This window comes from Heliangelus exortis, chromosome 7 (genome assembly GCF_036169615.1).
Source record: "Heliangelus exortis chromosome 7, bHelExo1.hap1, whole genome shotgun sequence".
NCBI classification, from domain to species: Eukaryota; Metazoa; Chordata; class Aves; order Apodiformes; family Trochilidae; genus Heliangelus; species Heliangelus exortis.
This window is the reverse complement of record NC_092428.1, coordinates 7474943-7494324: the sequence shown is the minus strand read 5'-3', so window position 1 is coordinate 7494324 and position 19382 is coordinate 7474943. Positions and strand designations below refer to the sequence as shown.

The following is a 19382-nucleotide window of genomic DNA, read 5'->3' as shown; positions in this document are numbered from 1 at the left end:
CCCATTCCCCCCTGGGTTTTGTAAGGATGTCATGCACTGCAGATGGTGCTGTAGAAGCAGATGTTGATGGAAAGGAGGTGAACATCCAAGATCCAGGCCCAAGTGGGGATGCCAGAGATGTTGTGTTCCTACATGTGAACTTGTGCTGCGGTTCAGAAGAGTCAAAGCACTAAGTAGCACTAAGTGTGACAAGTGGAGGGAAAGGTTTTCTTGTTTGGGGGAAAATCCATGAACATAATTTTCCTCCTCTTACTTCCAGCTGCCCCAGTTTGCACATTGTGGCCAGAGGTAGGTTCCCCATCAGGTTGTGAGTCTGCAGTGGGAGTGCAAACGCACATGCAAGCGTGTGTCAGTGTGCATGTACAGCAGCAACCACCAGAACTGATAGAAAAAGGGATTGTGTGTGTTGACAGGTAGGACTCTCTTCTGCTACAGAAAGAACAGAGCATTTCAGAGAATAGAAACTTCAGAGACAGGCACTAACTGGAGCAAAAACTATGGTGAGACCATAGGGTCTCAGGTCCAAGGTGGGCTTGTGTGTACAAAAGCCCACAGGGCTTTTTCTCCAGACTGGTCCTGTGCAGCAGCCCTTAGGGGGGTGCTCAGGTTGCTTTGCTGCAGTGTAGCAGCATGGTTTGTAAAGCCTGTCTCTTGTAAAGCCCACCTGAAGACCTCCTCTTAAAAAGAGCTTGGGGGTTTTAAGACATGAGGGTTTCTTGCAAGTGTGGTCAGTGTCTCTGTGTTGGTGGGTGTTAACCAACCAACCAACCCTGTGTTAGTTGGAGCCCCCTGCAGAAGCAACTGCTGTCATCTCAGTGTGGTGTACAGCCCCAGCATCCAGCAAGTTCTGTCCCTCAGGGATCTTAGCCGGCCTCTCTGTGCTGCAATGTTGTTGGCTGGGGTGTTTGGTTCCTGGAGCTTCCCTTTCCGACAGCAGTAGCTTGGTGAGATGGGGCAGTGGGGCAGCAGAGCCTTTAGAGTAGGCTTACAGGCTCATGCTGTGCAAGATGATCTATGTCTCAGCAGAGAGTTTGCTTTTCATGATTACATGATGTGCTGATCACATTTACTTGGTCCAGGAATTCACTTTCTGCAACAGAGCTTGATTACTGGGCCAAGCCCTTGGTGGAGTTGAAGGAACGGATTTCCAGGCTTTAGATGTGGGATTTTGTCCTGCTGTGCAGGGAACCTGCCTGCATGTTTGCTTTGAAATACAAAGTAGTCGGCAGCTCTGGTGCAGAGGGGCTGGGTTGCAACAGCAGCCTGGAAGAGGGAATGCTGGGGCAGCTCCCCACCAAAGTGAGCAGAGCTGGGGCACTGCTTGCTGACCCATTTCCACCGCAGCATAGGAGCCACTTTCCCAGCTCTGGTTTGCAGTTCTGGAGATTGCACTCTGTGTGTTTGCAAGGACTGGCAATGGCTACAGCTCTGAGCTGGGCTTCTGTACTGTTTATGAATAAATGTCAAAACAGTGTCTCATCCCTCTGCTCCAAACAGCAAAACAAAACAAAACAAGTTCATTTGTATCCAAGAAGAAAATTATTAGCAGGAAACTAAACTGCTGTCTGACTTCAAGTATGAGCATTTTTGTTCCAAACCCTAACATTCTCGAGGGATATCGCTTATAAATTTGTCAAATCTGTTATTCCTTTGAAAAGGCTGTGCTCAATCCAAAGAGGGAATTGAAAAAAGGAATACAATGCAGGGATCCCAATTCTCTATGTGAAAACAGAATATATCTGAAATACAGCTGACAGAAAAGTGACACTGCGTGGAAATGAGCAAACTCGCCAGCCTCTCTGAGCATGGTTTCACTTGCATATGTAACTCAGCATGTGTGCCTCCCTCTTCAGAAGTAATGTGTTGTTGGAGAGGGATGTGTGAATGGCTTCAAAACACTCAGGGAATTTCCACTACAGGAGGGTGTGGCAGGTGGGACTCTCAGACAGTGGCTCTGAGTTTTGGCATTTCCCTCATCATTTAGTTTGTTTATTATGTTTGGTTATGAGTAGATGCTCAACTTATTGCAGACCCCTTCAGTCCTCGTCTGTGGGTTTCCACTGCTCGGGAACCTCCCCACAACCATCTCTTGGTTCAGTGCTGGTGTCCTCACACATGGTGAAGATTCATCGCCCACTTAAACCTGCAGCAGTGCCCAGTCCTGTCCTCAGGCATGCTCTCTCTGTCTGTACAGCTGGTTCTGTTGTGCAAAACTCCAAGTTTTGCATATTTAATGGGCAAATCCTTATGCAATGCTTGCCTCTGAAGCACAAATCCTTATTTAATTACAGAGAAAGTAAACGTTTGCATCTTCAAAGCCAGTAGACATCTATCCTTCTGGCTTCTTGGAAAATGCCTCATCATCTTCCAAGATGGAAAATCATCTACCCTATGTAGCAAACCAAAGCACATGTGGGAGACACTGCTAAAAATGCTTTTGGTTTGGGTGACTTCTCTGGCTTAGACTTGTTGAGCGTGCAAGCAGAGTTGCTCGTGAGGCAGTAGCTGCAGGGTGCAGATTTCTCAAGGGTGCCAGGACAGAGTTGCCCAGCATGCACACTCAACCCCAACCCCAATGTACATACCACAGAAATATATTTGGGCTTGCATGAGCCTGCCATGAATTCTCAGAGCATGATGTCTTCTGTGGTTGTGCCTGGAGGAAGGGATTGCATAAAGGAATTACTGGCCCATTTTCACCTGTAAATAAACCTGGACAGGACAGCTTGTCACTGGCTTTCCCTTCTGTCACAGTTTAACACTGGCCCGGCAATTAAACCAAGTGACAGATGCTCTCTGTTTATCTCACTCTCCTCCCTGATAAAGAAAGGAGAGAGAATAAGGGAGAGAGACTTATGGGTTGGAAACTAAACTACACAACTTTAATGAAACAGTAATGATAAATAGGAAAAATTACTAAATATATACAAATATACAGGAAAATTGATACCACGTTCCTTCCCCCCTCTTCCCCCAATAACTCTCACGTCAGCACCGGGGCTGCAGGGCAGCCCTGGGAAAGTCCAGGCTGGACTCCTGGAGTCGGCAGCAGTTGGGAGCTGGAGGCAGGAACACACAGATATGGGCTGGCACAGATCAGGACCACAGGCAGGCGAACGGACGGAATCCTTCCAGGATGCCGAAGGAAACAGGGAACGAGTGAAGGAAGGGAAGCAGGAAAGCAGGAAGGGCAGGAAGCCAGAAGCTGGAAACTGGAAGCTCTTGTGATCCCTCAAATTTATACTGAGTATGATATGTATGGGATGGAATACTCTGTTTGGTCAATTCTAGCATCTATCTTGTCCGTTCCTCCCCAAAGGAAGGCTGCAGGTGGGACCTCTATTCCTTCTGGAGGGTAAAATGTTCCTCAGAGCTGAGCGGTGTCCTTGGCTCTGCATACCAGTCTCTAGCAGTAACTATAAACATCAAGTGTTATCAGTCCTAGAAGACGAAACTCTGTCTGAGAAACTTGCTGTTAATTTCAGCAAGTGCAACTACTTACAAGAGACTTAGCTGAAAGCAAAAGTACAAGACAGAAAATCACCTTTATCCTGGCCCAAACTAGGACACCTTCTTTCCACTGTCTGATGGAGGGCACATTCCCTGGCAGCATAGTGGCCCTGGCCACTAACATGTACCCAGGTGATGCTAGGGCATGGCCAGAGAGATGGCGTGGGCTAGAGACTGCTCCCACTGGTGGGATGCACCTCATCTGGGGCCAGGGAAAGACATGGGTGTGAGTTGTATTCTTAGGGACAGGGTGCAGCCCCCAGCCATTCATCTATATGAGTATGTCTACTAATTGACTGGAGGTAGGCAGGGCCTCTTCCTTCTGTCCTCAGGGTTTAGATAGGGTGAGCATCCCATCTCTCCTCTACAGGGGAGTGGTGGAACTGCCTGTGTTCTGTGCTGCAGATGGGGCTCTGCCCTCTCCTCCAGGGGATGCTCAGGGATGGGGGCTGCCTCTGCTGGCAGAGATGTCTTGTTTCGTGGCTACGATGGCAGTACAGTGTCACACTGATGGTGGGGATCTGCCTCGCTCAGCATCCCTGGCAGGCGGGTGCCCTAATTCCTAGCAGACTATCCTTGTAGCAGCAGGCAACAGAGTAGATCCGGAAATTCCTGAGCTTTGGGAAGTGGGCTTTAATGTAATTAACTGCAACAGAAGAAGAGGTCAGATAATAGGGGCAAAGGTTTCTCTTTAAAATGAAAGGAGAGGTAAATGAAACCAGCTGCCTGGGAACCAGTGCACTGCCTTCATTAAATATGGGATGATGCTCATGGCCCCATGCAGCAGATTGTGGATCTCCTGAGAAAATAATTGTAAAGGCAGTGAAAGCACTGGAGGATAAAGATGTGTAGCCCCAGGTTCACCCAGGTGCCTGGACACTGCCTTTCTCTGGAAGGGGTGTGTACACCCTGGCCTTGCAGTCTGCCCGAGAACAAGGACACTTCTGTCTGGCAGCAGTGCTCAGCCCTACCTCAGCAGACCCTTTGGCAGCAGCTTTTTTGGTGTACTGTTCCCAGCTCTTCTCTTTATGTCTGGAGTCTCATGCTGCAGTGCCAGCCAGGATGGGGGCCGGTGTTTCTTTGCTCTGTTACAGATACCTGCCCAGCCCTTGGCAGTCCTGCCGCTTCACCAGACTCTGGTTTTGTCACCTCTGAAGTGATATGGTCACATCTCCCTTTCCAAATTGCAATTCCATCCCAGGTTCCTATAGCATGTTCAAATGGGGATTTTAGAAATGGGATAATGTGAATGGAATGGGAGGACTGTCTGCAGCTGTGTATAGATAATAGGGCACACAAAGTGGTTGTACATGGCCTTTCCCGTCAGATGTATGTCTCATCTGGGATTTAGTTTCTAGATCTCTCTTTACCTTGGCTGGCTTTTCTTAAGTTCCTGTAGATTCTCTGTCTACAGAGATAATGGCATCAAACTGGGAGACACAGTAAGTTAGCTCTGCATGCAGTAGCCCTTATCTATTTTCTCCTGTATTATGAAAAACAGCAGAGTCTGTGCCCATGGTGGATGTGTGTGAAATCTCATAGGCTCCAGGGCGAACTCTGGTGCTGTATCCTACTCAGAGGCCCACTAGAAGATCTGTCAGTCTATGCTGGAGCTGAATAGCTTGCCCATGAGCTACACATCCTCTGCCTCTGCCAGAGACCCCTGTCCACACTGGTGAGGGTCTGCCCATTCATCTGCTCTGGCATTTAGAGCTCCCCAGCATGGGGAGAAGAGGATGTGGATGCCGCAGCCTTCGAGGCTGGCTCAGTCCTGCTGCCTGTGCACTGTGCTGCTGCCTGGGGAGGTACTTGTCAGCACTGGAGCTCTCTGCAGCTGCTGCTGGCTTTTTCAGAGGTTGGAGAGTTGCGACTGTTCAGGATCATTATTTTTTTTAAAAAAAAAGTCAAGTGCACTGAGTCATTGTATATATCAGCAAAGCTGCAGCTTTTGCTCCTGGGAATAATCCATGCCTAATGAGTGCTTCTCCTGTTTTAAATGCCTGTCAGTTGTTTGCATTTTGCTCATTTCTATACTGCCTGACTTTACTGTCAGTAAAGGTCTCAAAAGGAAGTGCCCAAATGTCAGTAACAAAGCCTGTGGCTCATTCTTTCCCAAGTGGCCTGGTGCCAGTGAAGACATCATTGCTTCTCTCTTCCTTGCAAGCCATGTGCAACTGCGGCCATTTTACCTCTTTCAAGTCTGGGAAGGTTGAAAGTACCAGACTTCCCAGTCTGAAACCAGGTTGAAACTTCCCAAACAAATCTGCAAGAGATCCTTGCCCATCTTACAGAAGCTCCGCTTAAATACTCAAACCCAAGATGCTCCCCTCCTCACTGCCCCTGAAGATATGCCACCAACAAGATTTTCTGATGCTGAAGCAGGTGTATTTTTGCTTTTTTTTTCCCTCTGCCAGCCTTAATTTCTCTAAATTGTTAATGAAGGTGTCAAAAAAATGTGACTCTGGCGTTGCCTTGGAGCATTTCTCTCTGCTACAGAGTCTTGGCCACTGCAGCACCTACCAAAGCTGCCTCCTTTGTGCAGTACCTGGAAGGGTAGAGCTTCCTTTAGGTCTGCTTCTGGAAAGATGTTCCTCTCCCTTGCCAATGGAGCTGTAGGTCAGAGCACTCCTTGTTCTTGGGTGAGATGACAAGGAGATGCAAGCCTGTCTTTGCTTTCTGAGTTTTTTGGTTTTGGGGTTGGTTTTTTTTTGGGGGGAGGGGAGTGGAACTGTATCAGCTTGTACAGAGAAGCTGAACACTGCAGAAAGCCTGCTGAGTTGGAGGGGCCATATACAGGCTGAGGTTTTCCTAACTCCATCTTTTCCTATTTAATACAACCTTACTTTTATGGCCTTTCAGCCAGTTTTCAGCCCAGTTAATGGGTTTTTAGTGCACAGCAGTCTGAAAAAATCGTTTCTTTTCAGTTCTTAAGTGCTGTGCTAAAATCCAAACATCTGCCATCCCCAGAGTCCATTGCTTTGTAATTTTGTCTTAAAAAGTAATCTCTGTAAACCCCACTGCTGCCTGCTGTTTACAGATCTGCTCTTCTCCCAGCAGCCAGTGGTTTGATAGTGTGTAAGTGACTGGAATGATTTCCAACACTTACCAAGTCCCCTCTTGGAGATAATCTCTGCCCTTAGCACCTTCCAGTCAACACAGACACACAGAAATGCCTCTTTCCTCCTTTCCTGGGTTACACAATGAAACTGGGCATGATCCTGCGCTGCACTGGGGACACGGCAGGGACTATGCCTCTGGGAGAGGATTGGCAGGAGAAACTCTCCTCAGTTAATGCATTTCTGTTCTGGGCCAATTAGTCCTGGTGTTGCTACACTCTCATCACAGCCCTGTGCAGCTCCCAGAGCACTTACCCTGTTACCTGAGTAGTGATTTGGAGCAGTGAGATGCAAAAGTCCTCTCTGAGCAGGTGTTGCTTGTGTGCTGGGTGCTGTGTCTGAGGTGGAGTTAACTGGCAGCATCCTTTGGAGATGCTCCTGCATTCCAGCACCCAAGTGAAGCAGCTACCAGACCCCACTGCTCCTGAGATGCATGTCATGGAGAATAACATTAGCAGGGTGTCCAGGAGCAGTTCTGGTTCTCAGACCAGAACAGGCTCTGTGCAGTCTCCCTCACAAACCAGCCATTAAATGGAGTGTCCCATAGCCCAGGCAGAGCAATGCAGTTTTTCCCATGGTTGCAGGTGTGAGCAGGCTCTCCTGTTCTCTCCTGGGTGTTTACTGCAGCCAGTGGCTCAGAGGGTGTTTGCTGCTTGGAACCTTTCCCTAGCCTGGTGTCTGCGATGTTCTCCTGTGGCTGATGGGCCCTTCGTTTCAGCCACTATGTGTGCATCTTCCATTTTGCCATCCCATAAGAACAGCCTTTCCAGTAGCAATGATTCTGTGCCCAGAGCTGACTGCCTTACCTGCCTTTTGGAAACAGGGTGTTCCTAAGACAGGCTATGGGTACAGACAGGATAAGCCAAATGAGCAGATCTCTCCAGATCTCCTTGGTTGTGGAGCTATCTGGGCATTGCTATCACAGGCATGGAGTTGGAGGGTCTCTTTCCACGGTGTCTCCGTGAGATCAGTGCAGAGGATGCTACAAAGCCTTGCAGGTGGTGGTTTTGATCTCAGGAAGACTTAAGCCAGAGCAAAACTTCTCCTGGTTTCTGCAGTGCAGGATGCTCAGTGTTTAGGGTGACTTCACCTCACACCCCGTTTTGAAGACTGAAAGCATCTGCTAGGCACAAGCACAGCCAAAGGGCCAGGGCAGGCAACCACGGGCTCCCATGGAGCAGAGGAGTTTTCTTGGTGTGAGGCAGCAGCGCAACAGGAGGACATGGTTGAGGGCAGGGCTACTTTCAGCTGTCTCATCCTTGTCTTGTTATTTTCCTTCCAGTTACTACATTGATGGCCGAGTGGCCAAAGTGACGGACTTCCTGAAAACACGCCTGTTAGACACGCTGTCTGACCAGACCAGGAAAATCCAAAAAGTGCGTGAGTGAAAAGGCTCTGTGAGGGGTGAGGGGGCCCTCCCTGTGCCCATGGTGCCCTGGGCTCTGGCCCCAGCACAGGCAGACTCCCAGGGATGGAAGGCAGCTGCTGGGGCTAGCTATGCTCCTGGCTCAACCATGGCCAACCCTCACCCAGGGGATGGGAGGAAGGTTGGGGCCCAGGGCATGGCCCCAGGGCAGGGGGTGAGCTGGGTCAGGAGGGAAGCAGCTGCAGTGTGACATGGGCTGTGCCAGTATGCTGCGATGTGGGCTGGATGCATGGCACAGGGGCAGGCACTGCCTTTCTAAATCAGACAGCCTTCTAAACCAGACAGCCTTCTCTGGTCTCTCACCCACCCGTTCCTGAACCTTGCTCCTGAGGCCCAGAAGAGGGGAGAGCAATCAGGAAAAATGGGTGCCATGCCTACTCAGGAAGAAGGGTCTCTTAATGCAGTATCTTGCCTCACCTGCTCACAGTGCCAACAAAATGTTGCTTGCAAAGCTGTGGCAGTTGCATTTCCAGGGTGATTTCCATTAGTGGAGAATCTTGATCAGTATGAACTGTTATTTTTCCCTTGATGATCATGTTTTGACTGTTACAAACCCCAGCTGTTGCTGGCATGCTGGGTCAGAGCCCAGGGCTCTCCCTGGCCAGCACAGCCTGCAACAAATATTCCTCTCCCTGCTGGTGAGGGGGACCTGGGCCACACTTCCAGTGAATGGGTAGGGGGAGGTGGCTTCACAGAGTCACCCCACTTGGGGTATGGGGGTCAAGGCTGTGACCAGCCCCCTCAGCAGTTGGTCCAATAGCAAATATGGAACACCTAGTAAGTGTGAAGGCTTTAGGGACTAGAGAAGATGTCTGTCTGTCTTGTCTAGGTTCTCATACCATACCAGTCACCACAATACTGTTGTGAGTCCTGCAGGAGAAATTGTAGGATGAGTAAGCAACTCAAAGAGGCCCTGGGAAAGGGGATGTGAGGGTCAGAACAGAAAAACTGAAGGAAAGAAGCTGCTTGCTGAGTCCTCTAGTACAAGCTAGGGATGATCCCTCCATGTGGATTATCCTCCTGCTTGGGGAAACAACTAGTGGCATCATCACAGGGTGAAGTGAGAAGCACCAGCTGGGTCTGCTCCTGCTGGGGGGACACAACCCCACTGAAAATGGTGGCACATGTCCCACCTTTGCTGTGGGTTGGGAACCTGCTGGGAAGAGAACAAGGCATGGACAGTGGGATGTCTGTAAAAGCTGTCCCAACCATGGGCAGGTGGGTAGTCACATCCCCAGGAGGACAGGACACTGACCCTAGCAGATCTTTGGACCCCATCCATCCCCAGACCAGCAGCAGTGAGGAGCCGCCCTGGGTGTGGGCTCAGGAAACCCTCGTGCATTCAGAGTGGGGCTTGGTCTGCACAGGGCAGGGCTGAGGAAGGGCTCTCCTGGGAATGCCAGTGTGGCTGAGCAAAAGCACAGAGCTGGGTGCTAATAGCCTCCAGCTTGGCTTTGAGTCCATGCATCCTGCCGGGGCTGATTAGAGCAGCTGGGCTTGTCCACTTCCCTGTTTTATTGCTTCCTCTCTGACTGGGGAAGGTGGCGGGCTTAGATAATTACAGGCAGGATGCCAACACCTCTGGGGCTTCAGTCAGGGATGTCGACTCTCACAGGCTGTGAGTGGGAGGCAGCTCAGAGCTGGCGTTTTTAACATCTTTGAGGGATCTCAGTCCATCCAGCACATTCCAGCACTCCTCACTATTGGGGTAGGATCCATCAGGCTGTGCGGAGTGTTCCTTGGGCTGCTGGGTTTGCAGACATCTGGTCACAGAAGCTCATCACCTGGCTTGGAATAGTGGGATTGCAGGAGAAAGGACAGGGTGTTGCATGGTGTTCAAGGTTGCTCATGCTGGGAGAGGACAGTTCTGGCCATCCAAGCTCTCCTGTCCTGCCTGCCATCTCATGGGTGTCTGCACTGCTGGCTGTAATCTTTTAAGGAGTGGGCCAGCAGGCTTGGACCTGCGTGTCCTACCTATGGCAGGGTCCTCTTGGATGGTGAAGCAGGCCCTGCTCAGCCATTGGGCTGGTTCTGCCCACACTCGGGAGCACCCAATGCTCTCTTCTCATGTACTTATAATCTCTCCACATGGCTTCAATACCTGTCCCAGGTCCCCACACTGCAGAGCCATTGTGAGTCAGGTGCTCCTTGTGGCTGGCAGCCACTGTGCATGTGGATGTGGATGTGGAGAGCTGAGGTGACATGGCAGGGCAGCCTGGAGGATGGAGCATGTGAGGAGACCACAGGGAAAAGCAAGGCCTGGGTTTGGGAGCATGAGAGCACATGAGAATGGGTTTTGAACAGCCCCATAAGATGAACAGTGGAGATATGGCAATGTCAGGAGAGAGCAAGGACCAGTCTCCCACCACTCAGACATGGTGAAAACACCTATTGACCATGTCATGGTCAGGCAGGCACTGACTGCCCAGCAGCATTACCAAAGGTCTCCGTAAGCCTTCCTGGAGCAGAACTCAGAAGATGTCTGCCTTGGCTTTAAGTCACAGGTTCATGAGAGTAATTTTAGTTGCTTTTGTGTCCCATGCAGGTAGTGAACACCTACACACCAGGGAAGAGAATCTGGCTAGAAGGTGTTGGTATGACCTCAGCTGGAGGCATGAACAACCTCTCTGATTCCTATGCAGCTGGGTTCCTGTGAGTTACACCAGCTCCCCAGTGCCAAGGCACTGCCACCCTCACGGCTCTGCCTCCTATATTCCCATTTGGTATTCCCCCAGTAGCTTGGGCACTTGTATTTTCTCCATAGCATCCCTATTGCCACTCCTCCACTCTGCTTTCCAGTACCCAGAGTGTGCCCACAGGACATGGGTATGGCAAAGGGGGTGTGATCCAGACATGCCAGCTCGAGGACCCAGAGCTGGCATCCTGACAGGCTTGCCTTGCGCTGCAGCTCAGGAGATCCTGGGCCTTTTCCTATTCTGTGTTTCTTGTGCATAACCCAGGCCACGTGTCCTTGCATGCATTCACTCTGGGGGCACCTGCCCAGGGAAGTGCTCTGGAGGATGCTGCTCTGCAAACTATTTTCTCTCCTTGATCTTTGAAGCCAAATCCATTCCTGGTTCCTGGGACTTGTATACTGGCACAGACCAGTGGTGTTGACATCCTACTGCAAAGCCCCAGTTTACATCTTCAGAGCTGGCCATGATGATGAAAGATGGAGGAAGATCCTTTGTGGGGAGGTGTAGGGACATCCCTGTCAAATCTGGGCTATGTCAGGCTGCAGCAGTTGAAGACTTTGCCCAGGGGATGTGAGGAGAGAAGCTGCTGCAGTGCTCTGGCCACCACTGCTGATGGTGGGTGCTGGGGTGCTGGCAGCCTGGGAGGGCACCCCAGGCTTTGGGCATGGGGCTGCAACAGAGAGGCTCAGGCGCAGTGTTGGGATGTGCAAGGTGAGCACAGCTGGGGTAGAGGAGTTCCCCCACAGTGTCCTGACTCTGGTCTCTCCATCTGCAGGTGGCTGAACACGCTGGGCTTGCTGGCCAGCCAGGGCATCGATGTGGTGGTGAGGCACTCCTTCCTCGACCATGGCCACAACCACCTGGTGGACCAGAACTTCAACCCCTTGCCGGTAGGTCTGCCTGGGGGCATTGCACTGGTACTGACTTCTCCCCCCTCATTTGCAGGAGATTTCTCGCTCTGTGGCCTGTCCAAACTCTGCTTGAAAATGAATTTTTCCAGATCTGTTTCTTGTAGTATTAATAGGAGACATTAGTTCAAGTCAAATCCAGCATGTTGGAGGCAGATGGGAGAGTGTTACCACTGCAGCTGGAACTTTATCTAGTGCCCAGGGATGCAAGCACAGGAGAGAAGCTGGTGCCACCAAGGGTGTCAGGATGGACTGTGGAGCCAGAGGGAGGGATGTGGCAGAACCCTACATGGCACAGGTTGGGCAGCCAGATCGGTAGTGGTGAGCTGGCCAGCCTGGAGCCTCAGCACCCAACTTCAGATCTCCAGAAACCAAAATAAAAGGTATCTCAAGAGCATTCCCAGTCTCACAAAGAGCAGTGGTTCTCACCAGTGCCCCACAGCATCCCTCACTCCTCTAAAATGCCTGGACAAGTGGGAACTCCCAACACACATAGTGCTGATAAAGAAACTGTATGGAAAACCCTGTTAAAAGTAGATATCCTTTTAACCTACCCTGCTTTGTAAGTGGAGAGACATGCAGAGCAGTCTCCCCTGGAATGGATTTATGGGTGCATGACCCTTCAGACACTGACAGAGGGCCACGGGTCCCCATCGGAGAAGTGCATAACCCAGACACAGCAATGCTGTGCTGTGATCTCACTAAAGGGGGGGCTGAGGGGGTGGCTACATGAGGGCAGGGGCTGAGAGAATGGCATCTTGGTTGGCTCTACCCACTCAGCTGGTGGAAACAACACTCCTATGACAGCATCCTGAGGAGGAGGGGAGGAGGCAGGAGGTGCCTGCAGTGTGTCTGTGCTAAACCCCCATAATGTGGCCTGATGCATGGCTCTGGAGAGGAAACCAAGTGAGCAGGGAAGCACCATACCCTGCTGCTCTGGGTATCTCCTGGAGCACTCCGGGCTGCTCCCGCACACACCCCTTTGGCAAGTGTACCTGTCAGCTCTGGGGCCCTCAGTCAGGGGGAGCCTGGGGGGCTTTGAACTTTGTTTGAGATTAATCTGAGCCTGGGGCAAGAACTTGATAGATTTCTCCTGAAAACCCAATTCCCCTTTCCAAGCCACATCCCTTCCCACCCCATCCCCAGGGCATTGAGGCTCTCTGGGTTGCTCCTGGCTGGATGGGTGCAGGCCAGCTCTCCTGGCACAGCAGAAACAGCAGATGGCCCCTGGCCAGCACTCCTGGCACAGCAGGGACAGGGGGTGGCCCGTGGCCAGCTCAGCAGGGGCAGCAGCCATGGAGCAAGTGTGCATGGAGCAAGCAGGAGCAAGCAGGATTAAAGCCAGGGAAGGAGCCTGAGGAATAATTTCTGAGCTGTTAAACACAATGAAGATCTTTAAAAGTGATTTTGCTGTTCTTTTGAAGATAACTCTCAACAAGTTAAATGCCAGCCATCTCATGGCTGTTTCCCTGCTCTCCCAAGTCTCAGTGTTTATCTGTTTCCCACATCTCACCTCTACATTCTTGCTCAAACTTCACGGGGTTCTTCCCTTCTCTCCTGCTTCCTTCAGAGCCACAGGCAGGTGCAAACTGACAGAGTTTAAAATCTGCAAACACCAAAAAGCCCAGAGAGACCGGACCATGACCTGCTCTGCAGAGCAGCTATTTTCCCGTGGGAGCTATCAGGGAGATGAAAGCCACTGGCCATACCTGCGCGGGGCCACGGCACTGTGAAATACAATCTGCTCATTAGCTGCCACGACAAAGAGGTTTCCGCACACGGGCTGGGCGTGAGGCAGCAGCCTGCTGAGAGAAGGGCTGCACCGCTGCAGCATCAATCGCAGCTCCTCCGGGAGATGGGGCTGGGTTCCCCATGGCAGCCTTTGCACCTCCTCCCCTACCCCTGCCACTCTTCATCCCTGATTGTCAGATAAGAGGACTTTGTCTTTCGGGTTGCTGAACTGAAGCTGAGCCTTTCACAGTGTTGTCACCAGGTGCCAGGGAGCTGCCTGGTCCAGGGAGAGTTTCCTATGTGGTTCAGAAATGGTGCGGCAGCACCAATGCAGCCTTCCATCCTTGTGCTGAAGAGCACAAAACCAAGGGATAAATAAAACTAAGGGACTGTTGTATCCCTTGTACAAGAGATTGTATAAAACCAAGGGATCCGTCGTTCATCACTGTATGAGCACTGTGCTGCTGGCATGGGAGCCCCCCTCCCTGTCCTTCAGCTGGGCCCCTCGGATGCTGCTGTGTTAGTAATGTCTCAGGGCATGTTACAGTGAGTGGTGTAAGGAAGCTTATAAAATGTGGTGTGAGTGCCACATTTGGGGAACAGGGAATGCAGATAATAGGATTGCTTGGTGCAATAATAATTGCTTGGTGGGCACCGCCGTAAGAGTTGCAGCTTCTAAATCACCACAGTTCTTTCTGCCTCTCCCCCAGGACTGCAGAGCTGAGGGGAGGTTGTTATGAATGAGGGAAGGAGCAGGCAAACCACTGCCCTGGTCTACATTTGCCAGGATGCTGGCTGCTGCCACAGGCTGTGCTGTGGGTTAGCAAGGGGTATCAGTGCATGGGTCTGGCAGAGACCATGGATGCCTTCTGGGTGGGTGCTGGGTGGCAAACCCAGGCAGGCTGGTGAGGCTTCCTCTGTGTTTCCTGAGTTAGCCTTGGCTCAAAAACAAACTTGTGAACTCTGGCTGTTTCTGTGGAAAATGCCAGAGCACCTGGGAATAGCTGCTTACAGACAGGGATGCATTGAAACCTTGAAAGTGGAAGTTAATTTGGTCCTTCCCTGGCTTTGCACCATGGTGGCTAGTCAATGCAGTGCAGGCTGGCTTCTCAAAAATGGTCTCAGGTGGCAGCAGCATGGCCAAGGAGCACTGCAGGTTGATGGAGAAATTAGGGAGATGCTCACGTCCCTGCCGGGCTTTCCACACACAGCTGTCTTGCAAGCTAAGAAGCATCTTCATCCAGGTCCTTCACCTGTGAGAACAGCTTTGGGTACCCATCCTGACTGCCAGCATTGCCTGTCCACCCTTTTTCAGGGTTGGTTGCCATCAGCATCCTATGTAAGGAACAGGTGTTGTGGAGTAGGAGACAGGGCTGCCTCTGAGACTACTTCCAGGTGCAGATTCAAGGAAAAAAGTTTGTCTTGATAGATTTATGGGGACCAACATGGGTAACATGAAGTTTTCTGGCCTAGGCACAAGGGTGGTAAGACGGGTGTAGAAATGCTCTTGCTGGCCTTAATGCAACTGATCTCAAGTGTTTTAATGCCTTGTTATTTTTGAGATAACTTTTCCATGTGTCATTGGAGTCCTGAGTGATGGGGGCAGCCAGCTGTATCATAATCAGGGCTTGTGCTTGAGAAACACTTCAAATGAAGCTTCTCACAGGTACCTTTCTGCCTACCTGCATCCCAACCCATCTGTACATGTGTGTGGGAGTGAGGAACAGAGGAAAGGAGGACAGGAGCAGCACTGATATTCACCCTTCACAGAGCAGCACCTTTGAAATGCCGCTCTGGCATTTAGTAGCTCTAGGCTCATTTCAGACACACAGTGTACCTACTCCATCTCTCTTTCCTTAATACTGGTCTGAAACAGTCTGGAGGGATGCAATCTATTTATTTCATTGGAGAGCCCTACAGAGAGGTGTGAGCTTTCTCTTTAGAGTATTAGAGCACATTAAAAAGCTTTTTTGCACTTCCACATTGCATGGTAGATATTTCTGCTCCCTTAGTGGACAGTGCTATGATTCCTTTTCATAGGAAAACTTGTGCATATTCCTGGGCAGGGCCAGAGCAACACAAATCCCTTGAAAAAGCCAAAGCTGAAGTCCAGACTTCCATCTCCTGATAACTGTGGCTCCTCTTCGTCCTTCTACTAAAGACTCCAGATGGTGAGATGCTTGGTTCTCCTGGGTTAAGCAGGTTCCAAAATTTTCCTTCTCCATCTAAGTTTCATATGCAGCATGAGAAAGCAGCATGAGCCCAGAGGGATCACAGGGTAAAGTGACTGCAGGGGATGCCTGCTCAGCTGTGGTAGTAGAAGACAGTATGATATTGCCTGTGAATTGATGGCGTCCTTGAGAAAGCATCACAGCAGTGCAGAGGTCTGTGCCTGATGGTGCTGTGGTCAGACGCTTGGATGCTGCAGGTGATTTTTCACCCTTGCTTAGCCCAAAGGCACAAAGGAACTTGATGGGAAAGTTACTCTCTGTCTTGGAAGAGGGAGGGCCCTGGTGTCATGTTTGGTCTGTCCTTAGTGATCTGTCCTCTTCTGTACCCTAGCTTTTATAAAAAGCATGGTGTAAACAGCTTTGGTGTTGGGCTGCAGCCATCCCCATCATCCCTTGGGTTCTCCAGGACAGTGGTGTGGTGTAAGCTGCACCTGTGGGCTGCACCTGGCAATCTGGCACTGACTGCTCCACTGAGCATCTCCCCAGTGGGGCACAGGTTGGATGCTCCCATTCCTGGGTGCACAGAGGTGTGGAGGCCACCAGTGAGGTGGCACGCTAAGTGCCAGGGGTGGGAGCAGGTCCCCCTGGCCCCCCATCCTCCCACCTGCCACATGTATGCACTCTCTGGTGTGCTCACTAGCTGAGCTGGCTTGGGCAGATGTGCTCACATACCTGCACCCATGCCCACGCTGCCATCACTCACTTGGTGGGTGCCCAGCTGCTGGGCTGGGCGATGTCCAGAGGCAAAGAGGAGGCCTAGCACCTATAGAGGGAAGCATCCAGAGAGCCCTTTACCCCTGCTGAGCCTGGCCAGCTGGCTCCAGGGCTGGAGGAATTCAGTCCCATCCACACATCCAGCATGGAGTCACTGAGTTGTGCCCAGGCAGCTGGCCCAGCTGCCAGGGGTCAGACTGCAGCTGCTGCTCCCCCCAGCAGGGACCCTTGGCTTTGGGGTGGCTGTCAGGGACAGAGTGCCTGAGTGAGGCTGCACAGTGCTCTGTGCTTCGCAGGCAGAGGCACCCTCCAAAGCCTGAGAGCAACAATGAGTAGCAAGAGGGAGTGGGTCCAATGGAGCTCACACACACATGGAAACTCTTCCATGTGTGGAACATAAATCTGCCATAAGGGTGTCTGGCACCCCTATCTGCCTGGCACTCTGGAGCAGAGGCTCTGGTGGGAGCAATGCCTGCAGTCAGGAAAGGGATGGGAAAGGTGAGGACATTTAGGAGCTGTCTGTATGGGACATTCACTCTGGCCATGGGAAGGAGGAATGAAATCCCAGGCAGTTAAGCTGTGCATGTGGGAAAGCCTCTCCCAGGAGATGTCAAGCCAGAAACTGACCTGCTGAAGTGCAGAGTGGAAGTGGTGCCCTGCAGAAATCTCCCAGCCAGCCTCAGCATGAGTGCTTGAAGCAGGTCTGATCAGGGCTGCCTTGTCCTTTCAGCCATGATCATACCATGTCTGAAGGACTGCAGCATCCTCTGCTCTGTGAGCCATCTCTGCTTTCAGCCTTCCAGGAGCTCAAGTCTGCTCTGGGGCTCATTTTATCTGTGAACAAGGAAACAGATTTAAAGCACCTAAACTCTACTTGCTGTCATAGTCATTGATGGGCCTTTCCCTCTTAGTGACCCATAAAAAACATCTCTGAAGTGCTTATGCTTGGAATCTCAAATGCATTAAAGCCACGTGGCAGCTAGCAGCTCTGGCACACACCCACCAGAGCTGTGGGACACATGCAGACCCGGAGCCAGTCTGCTCCCCCTGAACCAGTCTGGGACAGAGACATTCTCCAGCTGCCCAAATCTCCCAGAGACACTGTGCTAGTGACAGACCTATCAACTTTGGTGACAAAGCCATCCTGGGGCTGTGGAGGAGGTGGGATGATCAGACCCTTCCCAGGATGGGAGAAGAAGGAAGTAGCATTACGGTCAAAAGCAGCAGAAGAGCAGAAAACAGCAAAGTCACATTTGGTTTCCAAGCCCTCTGATCCAGCAGCTCCACTCCCTTCCTGCAGCCTCCATCGCCTGGGCCCTGTTAGGGAGAGGTGATGACAAAAGCAAAATTTGGCTGTTCCTCCATCTGCTCAGCTCCCCAGGAAGGTGGAGGCCCCTGGCTGGGGCCCAGCTTGGGAAGGGCAGCAGTATGCAGAGGACCCACATGCCACTTTCCTGGTATGCAGGCAGCCTGTCCCCTTCCTCTCTCCTCCCCTCTCCTCCCCTCTCCTCTCCTCTCCTCTCCTCTCCTCTCCTCTCCTCTCCTCTCCTCTCCTCTCCTCTCCTCTCCTCTCCTCTCCTCTCCTCTCGTCTCCTCTCCTCTCCTCTCCTCTCCTCTCCTCTCCTCTCCTCTCCTCTCCTCTCCTCTCCTCTCCTCTCCTCTCCTCTCCTCTCCTCTCCTCTCCTCTCCTCTCCTCTCCTCTCCTCTCCTCTCCTCTCCTCTCCTCTCCTCTCCTCTCGTCATCCTTCTGCTGTAGACAGTCTGTAGGCAGAGAAAGCTGCTGGGAAGATGTGAAGGCAGAAGGCAGTGCAGGGAAGTCGTGTGAGATGAGGAGTTTGTAGCCGTTGGAGCAGGAAGGAAGAGGATCATCACAGTGAAGGCAAGGGACACTCAGGGAGAGATGTTAGCAGCTGCAGGGGACTGGTGGGTTGGCACCTGCAGGGACTGAGTCTAAGCAAGAAAGGAATTGGGCAGCGTTGGCCAATCGTTTCACAGGTGCAGATGACTGGGTCAAAATGAGGGTCTGTCCTCCCCTGCAGATACTGCTGTCTCCTGGCAGCCTCATCCACCTGAAACCCCCCTCATTTGGAGCTAGGAGGAGCTTTGTTCCCCATTCATAGACCCCCCTGGAGTGTCTCCCATTGTGCTCAGTCCAAGAAGCAAAAAAAAAAACCTCAGGGGTAATGCTAAAAGCAGCATCAGTCCAGCGCTGCTGAAAGAACGACCAGCCATGGTTTGAACAGGATGTACAGACCTCCACAGGGAGAAAGCTTTGGATGCTAAGGATCTCTTTAATCTACTGGAAAAAGGAAGAACAAGAAGCACTGAAGCCAGGCAAACTCAATCTGAAAATAAGTAGTAGGATTGTTAATGCGGATGTTTAACCGCTGGAACAGACTCCCTGGGAAGTGGCAGCTTCTCCATTCCTCCAAGCCCTCACAACCACAATTACTACTTTTCTGGAAGATGTTTCTGCCAAAAACAAGCCATCGGGCTCAACAGAGGCATAAAAGAGTGAAGTGCTCTGTCCTGTGGTGTATGGGGAGGCAGACCAGCCAGCCCTTATATTCACACAAGTAGCTTGGACTCTAGAAAAATGCAGATGAAGATGCAGAAATGGAGCAATCTGTAACGGTCTGTTGAAACTCAAGCATGCCTGAGGGATGCAGGAAGAGTTTGGGCAGCTTCAGCAGAAGGAAGAAGCAAGGGGAGGAGGAGGCCAGGCAGCAGCGAGCAGCAACAGCTGCTGCAAAGGGCCGTGCCCTGACAGCCCCAGGCAGAGGATGCTGTGCACCATGGGGTCAGCAGCCTGCTCATGTGAAATTCAACTGCCTTTGCTGGTTACAGCTCTAGGAAACCAGAGGGCTACAGCTCTGTTACTGCAGTTCTCTGGTTGTGGCAGCATCTTCTTGCATGTGGTAAATGTGGAGCTGAACAAACTCAGGCGGGCTGTAAAAGCTGCTTTGTTGCCTCTAGGAGAGAGCATGGGTATACACTTCTGCACCCTTCCTAATGGCTCTGGAGACAGAGGGTCTGGTTTATAGGTCTGT

The 19382-nt window shown here is 51.4% G+C and overlaps 1 protein-coding gene across 4 annotated transcripts in view; it reads left to right on the top strand.

Annotated features, from left to right (window-relative positions):
• Positions 1-19382, top strand: part of HPSE2 (heparanase 2 (inactive)) — a 109692-nt gene that overhangs the window by 84183 nt on the left and 6127 nt on the right. For all 4 annotated transcript variants that reach the window (XM_071748572.1, XM_071748570.1, XM_071748569.1 and 1 more), the window contains 3 exons: positions 7909-8002; positions 10598-10704; positions 11524-11638. In XM_071748572.1, the coding sequence (XP_071604673.1) occupies positions 7909-8002; positions 10598-10704; positions 11524-11638 (316 nt within the window). The remainder of the gene's footprint in view (positions 1-7908; positions 8003-10597; positions 10705-11523; positions 11639-19382) is intronic.